Source organism: Chamaea fasciata, unplaced genomic scaffold (assembly GCF_029207755.1).
Source record: "Chamaea fasciata isolate MVZ Bird 193981 ecotype frontalis unplaced genomic scaffold, bChaFas1.0.hap1 SCAF_6, whole genome shotgun sequence".
Taxonomy (NCBI): Eukaryota; Metazoa; Chordata; class Aves; order Passeriformes; family Sylviidae; genus Chamaea; species Chamaea fasciata.
Genome location: NW_027094091.1, coordinates 43,251,759 through 43,270,161, shown reverse-complemented (window position 1 = coordinate 43,270,161; position 18,403 = coordinate 43,251,759). Strand labels below are relative to the sequence as shown.

The following is an 18,403-nucleotide window of genomic DNA, read 5'->3' as shown; positions in this document are numbered from 1 at the left end:
GGCTGTATCTGCAAGCTCTTAAGAAATCCACTCATGCACAGAAATCTGCAATATGAAAAAATCCTGGGAGGGAGAGTTCAAATATGCAAAAAAGGACAAAGTCAAAGACATTACAAAGAGTTTACAACTTTCTCTCTCTCTGCCCTCTATTTTAAAACTTCAGTTTGAATACTTGATTTTTTTTTTCTTTTTTTCTGCTCACTGATAAATAAACGGAACAGGCAACTCCCACCTATTTCAGCGAAGTCATAAAGTAAACTGTTTGTTTGTTGCAGCAGTTGCAAAAGGTGAAAAGTTATTACTTAGTGAACCTAGTGGATTTATTTAATAATTCTTTTATGAATAAAAACATGCTTTTCTTTAAACATGATAGTCTTCTTTTGAGATTAGATTTTTCTCAAGAAAACTTTCTTGAGAGAAAGTTTCTCTCTCTCCCCATAAACAATCTTCCTTCCATTTTATCTGAGTTTGTTGTGTGAAGGTGTTCAAAAAAGGCAACTTACACAAATATTTATAGGTAAAATCGTCATGACAGAAATTACAAAAGTAACTTTACAAATGAAAGTGACTTTCTTTATAATCAGAGTCCAGAATTTAATGCCAGTATTTAAAACATACGTAAGAACTTTTACCACAGAGAAATATAACACAACATCTACCTCAACTGTCAGAGACAGTTAACTTTTCTTGTATGTTTGGAAAAGAAATCAAAAGAAAACAGTAGGAAAATATATCAGCTTTGCTTTTGAGAGTTGAGAGTAAAGAACTTCTATATTTTTGTTAACCCGTGTCATATCAGAATTCAGCTGTTATAATTTATGTTCTTTTAGAGTTCCAAAAATGAATGAGAACCTTACTCTCAGAACACCAGAAGCTATAAAGACAACACAACAAAGAACTGAGAATGTGATGGAACAAGTAATGAGAGTGTAAATCTGAAGTTCAGTGCTTCTCTCCATTATCAGTGCATGGTAATTTTATGCTATTTTCTGCTGAGGCTCCTTTGAACAGAACACTGAAGAGTGATTACATGTCCAAACTTTAATAAAATGTCAAAATCCACTGCTTCATTGTATCTGCAATTGTGATGGATTCCTCCTACACATGGGATAAGAAAGGATAGAATTTTGTATTCATGGTGCTCCGAGCGCTATGTCTTAAGTTGGGGCTTGATGTAAATCAGTTATTTGCCAACCAGAAAGCCATTATTATAACCTCCCATTTTAATTAAAAAGGCTTTTTTGCTCTGAAAAATATGGCTTCATATCTTGAATACACTTCCAGAGAATAAACATTTTTTAAAATTTACTGGCTCTCACCACAAAACAACTCTATGGCCAACATCATGTGTCACCACTACAAGGGAGACAGAAGTCAGCAGACTGGGTTCTTCCCTGTAGTTTCAACTCTGCTTAAACTGAAATAGGAAAAAGTATCTCCCTTTTGGGAAAAGAAGCTGCAAAATCTCTGGTTTGGCCTCAAAACTTCTACCCTTCACAGGCCAAAGCTCACACCTTCAAGCTCTGAGGTACGTCCAATACCAATGTAAAAAAACAGCCATAGGCGACTAGGGTGGTCCTGTTTTCACCTTCCTATCTCAGGTGGTGCTGTCAATGCCAGATGGAAGATGGAAACTACAGGCAAACCAGACCTGGCATCAAAGACATTCGTCCTGCTCTCTGGAACACCCACCATGTAGCAGTTTCTACAGTCAAGGTTAACTATATCCTAACCTGCAGGCTAAAATTCCCCCACTTATTTTTCATAGCACAGATATCTTCAGACAAAATAGACCCAAACTTTTAGTATTGATTTCTCACTGTATTTTGGACGGACCCTCTTTTTACAGTGAGACCACATGTGAAAACTTGTTACTCATAAGAGATTCCTTTTTTACTCATCCTACTGTCTACAGATAGTGACAAAAGTAGTTCTTCCTTCCTACCATAGAAAAAAGAATCACTCTTAAAAGTTTCAACAACCAAAAGCATCGCAAAGATTGTATACAAGCTATGCAGTTCCCCTTGCAGAGGGAATATATCAAAGAGAAGATGTCTGTCAAGAATGCACAGCAAAATGTTGACAGGCAATCCAATGGTATTTAGTCAGCTTTTGCAAACTGCCTGTTGCAGAGCTGAATAGCAAATCTTACCACAACCTTCTTGCCAGGAGATTTAACTCTCCTATGAGCTGGGCTTTGATGCGTCAGAGAGGAGAGGATAATTCTTGTATTTTCTTTGGAAACAATGCAATAGTGATTGCGAGACATACTTGTCTGAATTAGATGTATAATACCAAGTCTCATAAGAGACACTCTGAACTTCTAAAGCTTGCCTGGCAGTGATAGGAGCTATTAAGGGGTCTGCTTTAATGGATAACAAACATGACAACTCCCACAGAGAATCAACTGGTGTTGTGCTGGAAGGACTGAAAATGCAGTCCTACCGCTGCACTGGTCCTCAAAGAGGGAAAAACAAATACACGGTTCACTTTAAGATTTCCAAAAGCGTCCATCCTGATCTTTGTTGAGAAATACATGAGTGAAGAACTTTGACTTCTCACATCCCTTCTGAAAGAACTTATTGCAAATTAATTGAGCAATTTTTTGTATTCCCCAGGTTAGTAAAAGAGCATTTGCAGGTCCAAATGTTAATCATCATTTTGAATCTCATGGCACTGAAAAGAGCCTTGAAATAACAGATCTGATTGGTAAGGCAGAATCATGAAGATAGTTCACCATCATCTTCATCAGCCTAAACAGAAATTACCTGTTTTAGTCCTGCTTTGAAAAATGACATATTGCACCTTGATTATTGCCAGCTTCGTGAGACAGCTTTCTCTTAAATCCTGACAAGTAGGGCGACCAAATAATAATAATAATAATAATAATAATCTTATTGCTGCCCCTTGCCCATTCCCTCAACATAAAAAGGTCAACCAGCAGCCTGTTGAGTGAATTACCAGGGAGGATGAGTACCCGCAAACCAGGTGTGACCCCAAAATTCAATTTCTCTCTGGTAAACCATGCTGTCTGATATACATTTCTCATCTGATTTAGAGAGCACTCTGCAACAGGAAATTTCTGTCACCAAGAGGAAGGTGACTATCTTTCTACTTTGGAAATAGCTGAACCCGTGACGGCTATTACTTATAAACTCCTCATCAGATGATGTTTTCAGCTAACCAGAATAAATCTATTAGCCACAGTTTCAAGACCTCAGTGTCTCCCTGCGTTGCAGCCAATGGAGGCTGTACTCTCACTCTTCCTGGTACAGTGCCTAGACTCACGTGGACCAGAATAAGTGCTATTATTCGCAGCTGACATCCATCATAATAATTTGTCTGTCTATTTCACAAATGGGGGATATCTTTGTATTTCTCATATTGTCTTCAGAGGGGATAGGCTATTTGTTTCTTTGCAATCCCTATTTTGAATTAAGGCCATTTTCAATTCTTTTATCAACATTATTCTCAGAAAACAACTCATTCCCCATGGTTTTCTCTTTCTGTGTAGGCCTTCAGGCTGACTTGTTTGACACTGTGTATTCACCCCACTGACTGGAAACCATGATAAGCTGAAAAAATGCATGCATTTGCTTCAGCTTTCCATTCATACATGTCCAAAACTAATGTGAATCAGGACTTTCTTCCCTCCCAAAACCAAATATAGGATGCAGCAACAGAAGTGACTTTATCAGTCACTAGTCATACACACAGTAAGAGAACAGTAAATGAGTTGGGATTTCGCTAAAAGGCTTCCTGAACAGACTTTATGGCAACATGCTGTATAATTCCATTCTGATTTTTTACATAAGATACTGTGTAACCTGAACATACTTCCAGGGATCACTCAAGATCTGAAGCCAGATAAAAATACAGCACTTGTGACTTCTGCACAGCTTTGCATAACATATTTACAGGATAACATCCAAGAACTTTATTTAAACAAACTTACAGACAGCTACTTGGTGACTCAATGAGTGCAACTGAAGAGAGTGGCACCAATGTAAAACTAGAGAAGGGCATATGACAGCAAAGTGGATTTCTACAAGGCTGGTGAATAAAGTTACTAACCACCTTCCTTCAGGACTTCTGTTGCAGCTATATCTTGCCTTATGGTATTTCCACCTGCCATTATGCCTTGTTATGCTTGTGTTCCAACAATACACATGAAGGGCCAACCCTCCAACAATTTCCTAATTATTTTAATTTGCCTCATTTTTTGGAGAAGGTTTCCTAATTAATATTAAGCATTCAAAATTCTTCCTCTTGAAGCTTCACGGAGCTCTTGAGCTTAAAGTACAGCTGTTAAAACAGGCTCCAGGGATATAGGGCTGGTGTTTTGTTTGTTTGTTTAAACTGGATAACTTCACTGGTTTGGATGATTTGTCTAAAACTCAACACTGAAGGATTGTCAGCAAAATCCTACAAAGCAGAAATATTCCCAAAGAAAAATTGAGCTAAAAGCCTGTCTTTTACTAGGGAAGCAGAAAATCTTTTCACAAAAGTAAAAAACTTCAAGAGGACATTCTCTGTTGTCAGTAACTGACATTTAGGTTTTGCCCATGGGTTGCAAACACAATGAAGCATCCAGTACAGGAGATCCAGGACCCCATCACGACAAAGAACCACAATGTCTCTGAACACTGTGAAGTTTCAGCAATTTCCACCCTTTCTCTGAAAACTGTCTTTGATGTGTTCTCATTGCCAGTCAGTTGCTTCAGATGTTGATTGCTCATTACACTGATTTCTCCACTGTTTCCAGTTCACTGAAGGTTTTATCATGAACTTTTCTGAAACAAATCAGTATAAAATATCCTTAGTGGGATGAGGTTTTGGATGAAGATTATTTCTGTTTCATCCACAGTGGTGCCTGCTTTCCATCTGCTTATTAGGAAAAATTTCTGGTAGCTTTTACTGCATCTATTACCTTATGGGCACTTTAGATCATACCATAGTCTTTATCACAAAACTCGCATGTAGGCAGTGTAACAGGCAAAGACACATAGCTGGAGATCTCTGAGTCCATTCCAACCCACGAATCTGTTCTGAGCACCAAACAATTACTAGCCATTAGGTAACACATTAGTTTTTGCACGCATTATGTTTTAAATAGTGTGGAAAATACAAACAATACACCTATAAAAATTATAGCACAAAGGAATTCTGTACATTTTTCAAAATATTTAAGGTAGAAACATACAAAAGGTTTTCAGAGGTAGATCTCAGACTTTAAAATGTAATTTTCTTTTCATAAATCCCAGTCATTTGAGATTCCCTGCCACAAAGACGACATCATAGATCTCGGAGATTCTAACTTGTACCATGAATTTAGTCTTTTTGTATTTAATAAGAAAAAAGTATCTATGCACTCTGACTTCTTTTACAGCAAAAGCTTAATTATTTCCCATCCAAATACTCCCACTGAAAAAGTTTTACACATGAATTTAATTCAAATTGACACTGAAGTTACATGATACTTAAAAACATTCAGACTTAGATGATAAAGTTCCATGTTACCAGATATCCACAGACTCAAAAGTACCTAGTGCTTTCTGCTATGCAAGAACTGCCTCGTTAATTTACAGTTGTCCTTCTTAATTTAGCTGAAGGGACTTCTAAAATAGACTCACACAGCCTTTTGTTCATCTTTACTCATCAAACCACCTCACAGGAAACCTAAACTGAAGCCACAAGGTTGGGCACAGTGCTGAGTGGAGTCCTTACTGAGGGAGCTGCCCATTTGTCACACCTGGACACCAGGCAGCATTTGTACCGTGGCTCCCCCATGTTTAGCTGTGCCAACAGAAGATGCTGCTGTCCCCACAGCAGAACCAAAGGAACAATAAATCCACTTTATGTGAAATTAGCTGGGTTAATGCAAATCACCCATTCAAATTGGCTAAGCTTTTCTGGCTGATTGCTCCACAGCCAGTGTGGGAGCTCTGCTGGCTCCAGTGAGGCCATAATTACCACCAAAGGGGCAATAGCAACGTGCCTGGGGGAGACGAAGGTTTCCAGTGGCATGGATTTTAGCCAAGTGAATGTCTGCCTACAACCGCCAGTATGTGATTTTTAATCAAAGTAGTGATACTAGCACAGGCAGTTGCAGGAGGGCCTTCACAGCGACAGCAGCTCTTACATCTGCTCTTCATGCACCACAGATACATGTTCACTTGGCCAGTTAAAGATGTTTAACCCCTGGGTATTCTACCACCTTTCTGCAAGAGGTTACTGACCTTAGAGCTCTGCTGCTCTTTCATCTCCTTCATGCAAAACATTTTCCAGGTAGCTTAAATCACTTTTGATAGCCTTTTAAACTTAACTAACTTTGCCTAAAGCCAGTTAGATCATTTACAGGATCCATTTGCCAGCAAAGATGAAGGAAGGAAATAATTTCTGGCAGACTTCTAGATAGTACTGGAAAAAGAGGGAGAAAGCAGGAAGGTGGGCTGGAGGCAGAGGTGTGCAAATAAAGCCTCCAGGAAGCACAGCTGAATTCAAAAAATGGCAGCTGTTCATAACCTCTTCTTGTACTTCTGTATAACTGCATTTGAAGACAGATGTGTGAAAGCAAAGTGCTAGAGTTTATAAACTCAGAGGGTGGAGGGGAACTATCCCTGCTGCAGCAGCTATCACAACAGGGTCTTACTTTGGCCATTACTTTTTTTTTACTGCACTTCAATACACATCAAAAACTCCAATAAATTATATTTGATTTAAAGAGCTTAAACAAGTTGCAGTTAGCAAATTCCCCACTTTGCTTTTGACAAACACAGAGTGAATGTGCTTCAGATGAGGAAGCTAACCAGTGAACACCATTTCACTTGCAACTCAAAAGCCATATAAAGCTGTGCTTAAATCTTCAATGTCCTCAATGTAATTTTGAATGTGATCACTAACTCATTCAAAGCAGAACTCTTCATACCACATTTTCCAAGTGTTAGCTCACACTATAGAGAAGCAATGGAATTTTGCAGCTGAACAGTGCGGTTCTCTAAAATCTCCTGATGTTTTGTAACTATTCTTGAAATAAAACTCTGGTCAATAGTTAAATAAGTAAGAAGCATCTCGATTTCTTCTCTCAAGAACATAAAAATGTGGCCTAAATTATACATACATCTGTTAACTAGTCTGGAATAAGAGCTCATCTTCTCACTGCCAGGCACTGGCTTTACACACTACAGTTGTTTGCTGTGCTGCAGGACCAACGTTTACAAATACACCACACCTCCTTATTATCAGTAAAGGAAGGTTTACGGGTAGTGGCAGAATCTTTCACTATCCCAAATAATACAGCTGGGATGGGGGAAAGGGAAGACACCAAAATGTTGAGCTGATAAGGTGCCAAGTATACCTGGTGTGGTATACATTTCAGGTATACATCTGAGACTGGCTGGTTCCCACTGAGCAGAAAGGGCAGTGTTAGTAATGAAGGAGGAATTTGTCTCCAGTGGGAAAGAAAGAGGCAAAACAAGGGAAAAGAACCCCAAGATTATAGCATCCCATGAAATCAATAGCTCTATTGACTCTATGGTTTTATTGTCCCAGGCTCAATGCTTTGTAGAGCACTCTGTAGCTTTTCCTGGAGGATTAGGACTGGGAGGGTTAGAGACTTGTCGGTACTCTGAGAAATGTTAACCCACCAGTGTTTCCATCCTTCATCAGCTGTCAGAGCACTCCATCTGTGTGAGGTGACTGCTTAGTCACCCCAGGAATCCCAAGGGGCTCAGAGCAATGCCAAAATGCACCAAATTCCAGAAGGAAGCCAAGAATTTGATGATCCTGTTACAAGACCCATGCACTAGACCCACACAGAGCTGTGCTAGCACATACCAATTACCCTGCATTTCAGAAAGTAAATGATTAACTTATATGTCTAAATGCAGAACACCTGTTCCCAGCTTGCACTTAGCCTCGTAATTTCTGGCTTCCATTGCAGGCCTGGAAGAGACGCCCCAGGATCCTAAAGCTTGTTCTCCCTTCTCAGCCACAGCAATAAAGCCAGTAGAAGATGTACTGGCTTTAGACACAAACTTTGTTCAATTATCTCTTCAGATCACCTCAGCCAGTGCAGTGCTACTCATTCTGCTAGCAAGAGAATCAATTTCTATGTGTATGTAAAGGGTTGGCTTCTGGCAAAGGTTTATATAATTGTACATAATACAAAGTTCAGTCACAACATCAAAAGAAAAATTATTTTTCCTTTCATGAGGTCTGGAATTTTACTGTTGGTTCACTCATTTGTTTTGGCAACAGCCCTGATCATGAACACAGTATATACAATCCTATGTTTTTTTAAGAAACCCATAAACCAAATCAGAAGATGCTGAAGGAAATGAACCGTAAAGTGGGGGCAGCAGGATAGTATCTAACATTTTTGCAAACAATCAATTTGTCACTTTCATGGACCTGGGTTAATTAATATTCTATAAAGGTCTTCCAAAAGCTGAATACCTCTCAAGTTCTGAATTCATGGGGCTGACCTTAGACTTTCTCAGAATGATTTTTAATGCAGTCTGTTATCAGCAAAACCCGTTTAAACACATGCCCCATCTGCCAGCACCCCATTTGCAAAAGAGCTTCTTATACTTGCAGACAGTAAAGCTTCTGCCTGCTTCCCTCTCTCCTCTAAATACCAGCTGTATGGTAATGAGCACAAACAGCTGAAAAATACTGCACAGTAACAAAGCTGGTACGAAGCGGGCAGAACAACGCATCCACTCAATGAGGCAGTTGTAGCATGAATTTAGCAGATTAGCTATTGAACAGGGGTGGGGGGAGGTTTGGAAAAAATGTAAAAAGGGTCTACACAGATAGCAAGAAAATGAAAAGCGACCAAAGGGGCACAGGCTACCAAAGAAAAGCCCAAATTCTAAAGTACTTTTGTTGAAACTGCATGAATCAATTCTTCAAATTTTCTAAGGCTTACTCGTCCTGTACTAATGATATGCCAAATGCTATTCTGATCATTTGCAAGTTCAGTTAGTTTTTAAAGGAGGTAACTTGTTAATGAAAGTTTTCCATTCATTAACAACTCTCTTCATTGGCTGGGGGTGGGGGAAGTCCTTAAGAACAGGAACACGCTCTCCTACTTCAGTCTCTGGTACTTTCAGCATGTGTGACCGACAGGAACTATACTATCTATTAACTTTTTGCATAAAAGCCCTCTCAGTCTATCCATTTTTTAAGATTTTTTTTTAAATGCTGACAGCAGTCACGCTACCCTCCAGACACTGACAAGCTTTTTAAGCAGTGAGCATAAATGACACTCGCTTTTAAGAAAATTTGTGTGTAACTGCATTCAGCTGACATGCATACAAGGCATGGAGTTGAGTATTTGTTTATACAAGTAGCTAATTTGATATATGCTGTTTGCATAAAGTCTTAAAATGGCACATGCACTTTTGCACTTGAAATTACACACATCTGTCTACTGGCAGATGTGAAAGATGCATGCAGTTTTGATACATAAAGCTGATGTGAAAATACAGGACTTTTTCCTTGTTCACAATTTCCCAACAGCATCCAGTGTGCTACTGCTGCTTTTGAAGAATTGGAGCCTAACACTTTCAAAGAAAAACATGGGAAAAAATGGTGTCTTGACACTGCCCAAGTAAGTGCTTTGTCAAAAGTGTGATGCATAGGGTTTGGGAGTTTTAAATTCCTAATTAAAAAGTCTTACTGTTACAATGCCTCAGCATCCTAACATTTGTCTTTAGCGACAAGTAAGTCTAGTAAGATGTTTTTCAAAGATTCATCCACTAAGAGATACTACAATAAAAATCCTGTATTTTTTTCTAAAAGTAACAAAGAATGAAGCCTTCTATGTGGGCGAAAAAAAGCATATTTACTTCTAAGGTCATCACAATGAAGCTCCTAGGAAAGCAAACAATCTTTTAACCTTTATACATTGCACTTAGAGAGTTAAAAAGAACAAATCATCTATGTTGCTGGCTTTTTTTCACTGGTGATCACAGAATAAGCAAAAACAAAAAGTGAAAGCAATTTTCTCAGGGCATGAAAGAGCTTGTCATGCAGCTATACAATGGTATTCACAGATGATATTTTTATTGCTCATGTCTATCATGACCTTGTAATAAATGGAAAAAACCCCACTATTGACATTCACTGGAAGTCTCTACCTAATTTCAAATTTTAATGTAAGTCAAATCTATTGAATTTAGGTTAAAGAACATGTACTTTGATCTTTCCTGGAGAATTCTAGCACACATTAAAGATATTTTTCATCTTTTAAGCACCTTAAAGAAGTCATAAAAAATTTATCGAAAGAAAAAACAGGTAACAGACATATTCAACATACAGAGATGCATAACATGTTAGCTAATGATTAATTAACCATAAACAACAACTCACTGGTTAAAAAAGTGTTAATATTCAGTTTATATACTTATTATTAGTCATTAAAATCATCGGTGATTCCCGTAATTTTCTGTACTTTAAACTTAGCACAGATTTTACTCAGTTCTTATTTTAATTCTGCTCTTGAATTGTTCAATATGCACCAGGATGAAAGCTGTTAGCTTAAAAACACTAAGCAAATTAAAGTGAGTTATTATGAGAGAAGGTACAATACTTGAACCCATGAAAAATTAACTGCCAGAATTACTTTTGTTTTTTCCAGAAACATGTATTTCTTCAGCTCATCAGCACTCCAGGTGGAAAGAATATGATACTACAGAAGTGCAATTTGCTATGTCACTAACCCAGGTATGCCTTGGTCTCTTCAAAGGAGCCTGAGCTGCTCAGTATCATTATTTAGCTTTTCAGACTATAGTCCTGGGGTACTAAAGCAGCACCAATGAACAAGGAAAGTCCACTTATTTTAGAAGATTTAAACTGGAATGGTGGAAGTTGTTTTTTTGGGATTTTTATGTTTCATTTAAATTTTCTAAAACTCTGTATTTTATGACTTAGAAACAATATTAAACATTCACAGAAACAATTTGAAGTTGTCTATGACAAAACCCAACAAACCTAGCATAAAATATTCAAAAACATGCAAGAAAAAGTTTGTCACTGAAACTGGTAGAGCTACATTCAGTCATTTTTAGAGTTTAACCTCAAAATCTTCATTATTCTAGCGTTTGGACAAAACACTAACTATGACAACCAAAAATCATAAGAGAAGACTGGAGTGAATATTGGCTCTGTTGAGAAAACAGTTACACGAGAAATAAGAATAATTTGAGGTGGAAAGGACTTCAAAAATTACCTAGTTCCAATACCCTTGCCACACACTGGGTGCCACCCACTAGGTCGGGTTGCTCAAAGCCCCATCCTGCCTGGAACACTTCTCAGGATGGTGCCTTCAAAACTCCTTTGGAAAACCTACTTCGGTGTCCCACCACCCTCACAGTGAAGAATTTCTTTTTATCTTTTTTTTCCATATATCTGAGCATTATACCTATACTCACTGTTTCAGAGAATACCTCTCAAGATTAGGACCCTTCTCTTTGCAATGGTGGTTTCATGAGACATTGACAGAATGCCTCCTTTAGACACCAACTTAATCTACTGGGTACAAATACATCAGGCATCCTCAGTATTTCAGCTCTAACAATTAATTCATATAGAATGTGCTATTCGCAAGGAATAAGTACCTCAAATGTACTTTAATACTCAGAGTGAAAAAAAAACCAGCCAAGCAAAAATCACCTCAAAGTTGCTTTGTTGATACCCTTTTATATTTCAAGTCCGGCTGTACTTTGCCAGCGCTTGTCCATAACCTTCATGTGCTTTTACCATGTGGAAGCCTTTAAACACTAACAGTCTTTAAAAAGTACTGAATAATATCTATATTATACAGTGCAATATATATATATATATTTATGAGTATAAACAGTGTCAAGGAGAAAACAGTGACTCATTTTAAACAACAATGCTCCTAACTACTGATATTTCTAGAATATTTCTTTAACTTAAAAGAATTATCATACAAGTAATGCACATATAGACAACTGATAAAATAAGCACATTTTAAACATGATATTCCACAGGAGGTTGAAAAGATGAACACAGAGGAAGATTTATCGACAGCACTACACTGCCCCTTCACGTTCACTACAGAAACAACACCACAAGCTCACAAGCTGCATGATGCTACAAAAAAACCCTAACCAACTAAAAAGGGGCTAAAACAAAACAAAACCAACCAACCAAAGAACAACAACAAAAAAATCACTGAATATTAGCACAGCGATTACGTTAAACAACAAATTTCCTACATTTTTCTATAGGATAGCCCTTTGCTCCCCCAATAAAACATACATACAATGGAGGAAAAGCAGAATAAAATCAAACTCTTACTTTAATGGGAAAACCACCTTTTCTTCCCTTGATATGCATACTTACACCTTCCCATTTTAAAAAGGTATAAATTTTCCACCTTGATTACACAGTGGATGAGATCTGATGAACAAAACCAATTCAGAAAACATTCCTCTGGAAAGAAAAAAAATACTAAAATGGATATACTAAGCCATGACACAAAGTTTTATCTAAGAATGGAACAACAAAGCTTCTATCAGAATCAACTCTTAATGGCATGAGAAATTATTTATGAGTATCTAAGCCACTTCATACATCTTATAAATTCCTTCAACTTTTTAAATAATACAGTTTTTCCCCCAAGCATCCTGTTTCTTCTAATTTAAAATTCAACTGCTATTTTGCTTGTCATTTAATGCTAAATGTGCTGTTCTGATGGATGCATGGGTTTTTATTTTTGGTAGTATTAACTAGAATGTCAGTCAGGAACTTCTGATTGAATAAAGAAAGGTGTCCCATATCTCCATGAGGCAAATCTCTCAGTGTATCATTAGCACACGCATTCCAAAACCTCTCTCAAGCCAAGCCAAGAACTTGCCGTTCCTCCTGCCCCTTCCTACAGTGTGACAAATTAGCATAAATGAACTACAAGATGACAAGGACCTTACTCAACGCTGCTGTGATCCAAAATTATACTTTTCACTGTTAAAGAAAAAGGGTACACAATGAGACCACAAAACAAATCATTACATTTCAGAGGCCAAATACATTTTTTTAAAGAAGTAGAGTGGTAAAATTGGCAATTTAAAAAAAATTATGCTTAAATTACTTTGTGTGCTACAAATGTTCATGTGGTACATATGATCACCATAGTCTTAAGTAGGAAAGTGCCTTACAAAACTCTTTTGCTTATAAAATATCCGAAATGTATTCTGTCTATTTCACTGGTATGGTAACTCTAAATAAATGACATTTCAGAGTTCCTACTTCTAGGTGCCCTTTATCAAATCCATGGGACATTTTAGACATGCTACAGTTCAAGAATATCACAAATGCTCCTCTGGGTGAGGCTAAAAACCCACCTAGCTTAACAGAGTCTGATCATAATTCAGTCTTCTCATGGACTAAACCCGTAACGACCAGGCTATTCAAGTCACCTGCATACAAGCACAACCTTCTCAAGGAGGAAGAGAAAAATTCATTTGGCCTATCAACAGTTACGAAAAAGGGTGCAAAGCATTTCTCTGAATTCTGTGTTTTGGATATTTATGCAGAGAAACTTCAATCCTCAGTGCAATTTGCATGCTTCAAAAAAATGGTAAAAAGGATGCTTAAAGATGATTTCCTGTTTTTTGAACTTACAGCATCCCCCATCAGATTTTCCTGCATTATTATTGCTGTGTCTTTACACATACACCATGCTGCTTTCCAGGGACATCACACACAGCTTCTTAACCAAGGTCAGGGTAGGTCATCTCCTTACTAATAAACTGCTGCAAGAAGTAGTTTCTAATAATAAAAAAAAAGATAATAAATAATGGCATGCTAGGTATAGCAAAAAATCATTTTCCCCCAGCCATAAAGATAATATCCAAAGAATTCTCTAGTAACAATGGGGAAACAAAATTCAAAATTCAATTCCTCTTCTGATATGCAAGTAGAAACAAGGGTACTTAAAAGACAAGTTTGAAGTTGTTTCATAATAAATCTTGAAAAGTAGTTGTTACAGTTAGTGACAGTAGCTGAGTGATTATGTATTTTATGTATTTTATTTTCTCCTCTGGCTACAATTTTTTTACACAAGTGTCTCTCACCTCAGTATCTTTCCCTTTAAACACATTCTGAGCTATGAAGCAAAGCTGAATCTCAAGGGAACCAACACGACCTCTTCAGGGGTTCCTCCTCTGTGAAAGAGGCTGTGGCAAACAATTTCAGTATTGGGTTAATTGAAAGGTTTTTGATTAAGAACAGGGGTTGTATTTCTATCCTGCTAATGGCATCTAGAGGTCAGACCTCTATAAGTGCAGATAATCCAGCCTCGACTCTGCAAGCAAGGCACAAAACAAGATTCAAAAAATGCACTATGGCAAAGTTTGCCTGTCTGACACTTGGTGTCAGGTCTTCTTTATAAGAAATAAAATGTATTCTCAAGTCATGATATATTCTATCTCAAGAATATATTCCTGTTCAGGAGACTTCACTGTATAATGCACAGTGCCACTTTTAAAACTGATGTAAAGTTCTTATCAACTGGGACTATCACCCTGGGAGTACTAAAAAAATACCTTCTACCACTACGAAGATATTCTATTTTGCTGACACGCATATACAGAAACAGTCACATTTTTAGCAGTACAGCTCTGGCTGCTTGGTACTATGGCAACTCATTTTTCTGTTCCACCTTTTGTCAGTCTCACTTTCTGTATATCTCATGTCATTTGTAGTCAACCAAGCAATGCTGCATCTACGACACAAGCCTGGGACTGAAGTGGCACCGCATGGCTTCCTCCACCCTGTGATAACTATAATATTGCTAAAGAGCCTCTGAAATTTGAAGCATCACCAGAGAAGCAGAAAATGCCATTTCCTTCAAGCAACCACTGTAAAAAAACTAAATCACTGCATTAAGACCACAGAAGTGCAGCTCAGGTCACATTTGTAGAAGACAAATCTTTCCAATTATTTAGAGTAATCTATCTGATTACTCCTGACCACTTTCAATTTTACTTTCAGGTGAGAGTCAGATTTAGAGATTTTTGTATTTTTATGAAAATAAACATGGGTGTAAATTGAAGCACAAACATTCTCATTTATAAATGAAGAACGAAAACACATTTTACACTTTAAGTGTAGTGGGGGTCTCTCATCTGCTTTTGTTTTGATGCTAGATGCATTCTGGACCAGGGATGAGTCTGAACATCCCACATGTCCAGTTCTTGAAACAGTGTGTTACTACCTCAGAGACCTCCAACTTGTAACTTGCTGCAATCAGACACAAGGCTAGCATTCAACACAAGTATTTTTTCCATTTCAGTTTAACAGAAAAAATCCACTTCTGTTTTCCAAGTCAAACAAGGAAAGGGTTTCTTAGCAGCAGCTGTTTCCAAGTTTGGAGACTATGACAGCAGCCATAAGGTGAAAGAAACAGGGAAAAGAAGGACATAAGGCAAGATTACCTCAGTTTCCAGATCTGTTTATGAAGCTACTGCTTACAACTATATCTGGGTTCTTGTCTCCCCTTTTGTGTGTACGGAACAGAAAATGCACACAGAAGGCAAGCTGGGAGAATTTTTTTATTTTGTTATTTTCAAGATGTGAGGGGCAAAGGACTGAAGAAAGAAAATCAAGCTTCCTTATTTATAATGCATTATAAGACAACATGCAAGGTTTTTCCCATTTAATATTTTCCCTATTGAACATGAGCTTTTGTTTATACAAAAAAAAAAGTACCTGATTACTTTAAAGTCAGAATATAAGATAATATAGATGAAAAGAAAAAATAATAAAAAATCTTAATGTTTTTTTCTGCTGGATAATAGTAGCGAATTTACCAATTTGTCAATTTGTGAAAACCATTAATGAAGGCACACCTAAAAGAGGCCAGATAAAACCTTTGTGTTTGATATGGTCTTTGACATGTCTGTGACAGATGCACCTTATCTAGGACAGTCCTATGAAGCAGCACTGGTGCTACTTATTGGCAAGAAGCTAAAAAGAAATCTTGAAACTCTCCCTGAAAGAAGAGCATCTGTATCTGTGTTTGTATTCTGAGGACTATCATTAAGTAGTATTAGATAACGAGATGCTATGAGTCCCCAGTTTTGAATGGAAGAAGAAAGGAAACAACTGCCTACCAGCTATAATACTGTGTGCTACAGAATGAAAATTATATATTGTATTTTGTATTTTAAAAATAGACCTTGAAGTTCACAAGCACTGTCAAAGGAATTCACAAGTTCAGAAAGGTTTTTAGCATATTTCTTAGTAGCAACTGACATTCTTTTAGAAATACAAAGATGGTTGCATATATTAGGATTTTAATAGGGCAACATCTTTGTGATCCATGTCATTACATGCTCTGGAATGCCATTTCCAATATCTGGCACACTACTCCTTCAAAGACAACATATGTTTTATATCCTCTTTACTTTACTCTCCTAGTATGCTTAAAAAGAAAAAAAGAAAACAAAAAAGGCAATTCTTTACATTTTCAACAGTTTCGTCTCAGGACGCCAAATTCATTCCCCATATATTCACATACCATCAAAACATGAACTATTTCTCAAAACCCTGTGCAGAATTTAAAACTCCTAGTAAAGAGAGATCAAAAGATGGACAAAAAAAGGCATGTGCCCCATGTTGCCTCACAGGAAGGAACTGCTTGCATGAAAACTCACAAATGTGACACAAATGTCAAGGTGACTTGACTTCATGGTTCTGAAGGATAAGCAAAAAAGAAGAAAAACTAAGATACAGGCAATCCGAAATTAAAACTGAAATGGAAAATAGTTTAAACTACATTTAAAACTACTACATATAGTACTTCTTTATTTTTCAATAATTGTCCTATGTTTCACCCCAGAGGTTTGTGTCAATACAAGTACCTTTATAAAAAAGATGCTATTCACCTTTTCCCAAATACATTAATACACAAATACTGTGCATTATGCACACAGTTGTTACACTAGGTTAAAAAAAAGGACATTTTTGTGTTTATATCACGAAGATTAGTTACTTCAGAGAGACGACAGTTCAATTTAAAGGTTTTTTGCTCACTAACATTGTTCATGCTTAAGTAGTGCAAATTTGAATTACAAATCTTAAAATCACTGAGAAAACACAAGGCCTTAGGGCCAATTACTAAATAACACGTTTCAATTTTTCTATCAACATACATACACAAAAGACAGAATATGCTGAGAGCAAAGAAACACAGATGTCTCTTGAAAGATTAGTTTTATTAGACTTGCAGCACCTTTTATGACTGGGTAACTATGTATAACCTCAGGGGGGGCATAAATTGTCTACTGAAGCCCAAAGAATAAGCTGAAAATTTTCAACGATTATGAATTCATATGGTCTGTGTGTCCACTGCAAGGGGCTGCCAATGCTACTTGTTTCTATAAATTAGGTCCCACAAGTCAGTAAGACACTCCAGAGGTGCAAATTACAGGTTTTAATATTTTTGCACTTCAATGACTAGTGAGAATTTTTACTGCAGGTTTCCCTCAGTATCAGGAGGGAAAAAAGAGAAAAACTGGGGCCAGGGGGGCATGAAGGTTTGCACACCCACCTCTCCTCATTGCCATGTTTTCAGGAATTAATTAATTCCCTGGGGATGTCTTGAAGCATTTACTTTCTCCCCACACCAGAAAGAACAGGTCACTTCTGATATGAGCTCTTCCTAAATCAAGAAAAGTAAAGCTGGACCTGCTAAACATGGCCATAAACGGACAAATATGCAGTATTTATGGACATTTAAAACATTCACTTGTGTGCTCAAATTAAAATGGGCCAGTACTTCAGAACAGGAAACTATTTCCTCTTCACCCACTCAGAAGCTTGGATGCCTTCCCAGAAATCTCAAGACTGGCGCAGGGCTTAGTGCTGCGCCTGCAAGACAGCTGCATCTGGATACAACCCTTCATGGGAATGCACAAGACAAACCAAGGAAGACAGGTTGAGCAGATGTAATTAACGGAGGTGGTGCCAGAAAGTGATCCGTGTTAACCAGATGCTCCAAAGAAATTCCTCTCAGTAAGGCAGCACAAGACACAGGCCTTTTGGAAAGCTACTTGAGCCGTGCCAACAGATCTCATGAACACCCACGACCACTCACACAGCTCAGAACCAAGCAGCTCAAGCTGCCTCCTCTTCTTCTTCTGGGAGGGAATGGCTACAAATCAAGATTTCTCCCATGACCAGCTCTTTATACAACAAGAAAAGGGAAGTGGACAAGAAGCTACAGGAAATTGACAAACAGCAAATGAATCTGACAACTGGATGGAATAATCCCAACAAAATTGTTACAGACATTCTCTAACCCATACAGGAGGGGCATGGTGTGTCTTTAAAAAAATCCAGCAACAACCCCCCAAAATGAATCTACTTT

At 37.6% G+C, this 18,403-nt stretch overlaps 1 protein-coding gene across 3 annotated transcripts in view; it reads right to left on the bottom strand.

Moving 5' to 3' along the window:
* FBXW7 (F-box and WD repeat domain containing 7) overlaps positions 1-18,403 on the bottom strand; it is a 176,732-nt gene that overhangs the window by 52,330 nt on the left and 105,999 nt on the right. The window contains exon 3 of one of the 3 annotated variants that reach the window (XM_066186144.1): positions 4,711-4,793. The exons of the other annotated variants lie outside the window; for them this stretch is intronic. Within the exon in view, the coding sequence (XP_066042241.1) occupies positions 4,782-4,793 (12 nt within the window). The 3' untranslated portion in view covers positions 4,711-4,781. Of the gene's footprint in view, positions 1-4,710; positions 4,794-18,403 lie in introns of those variants that run through there. 3 annotated transcript variants of the gene reach the window in all.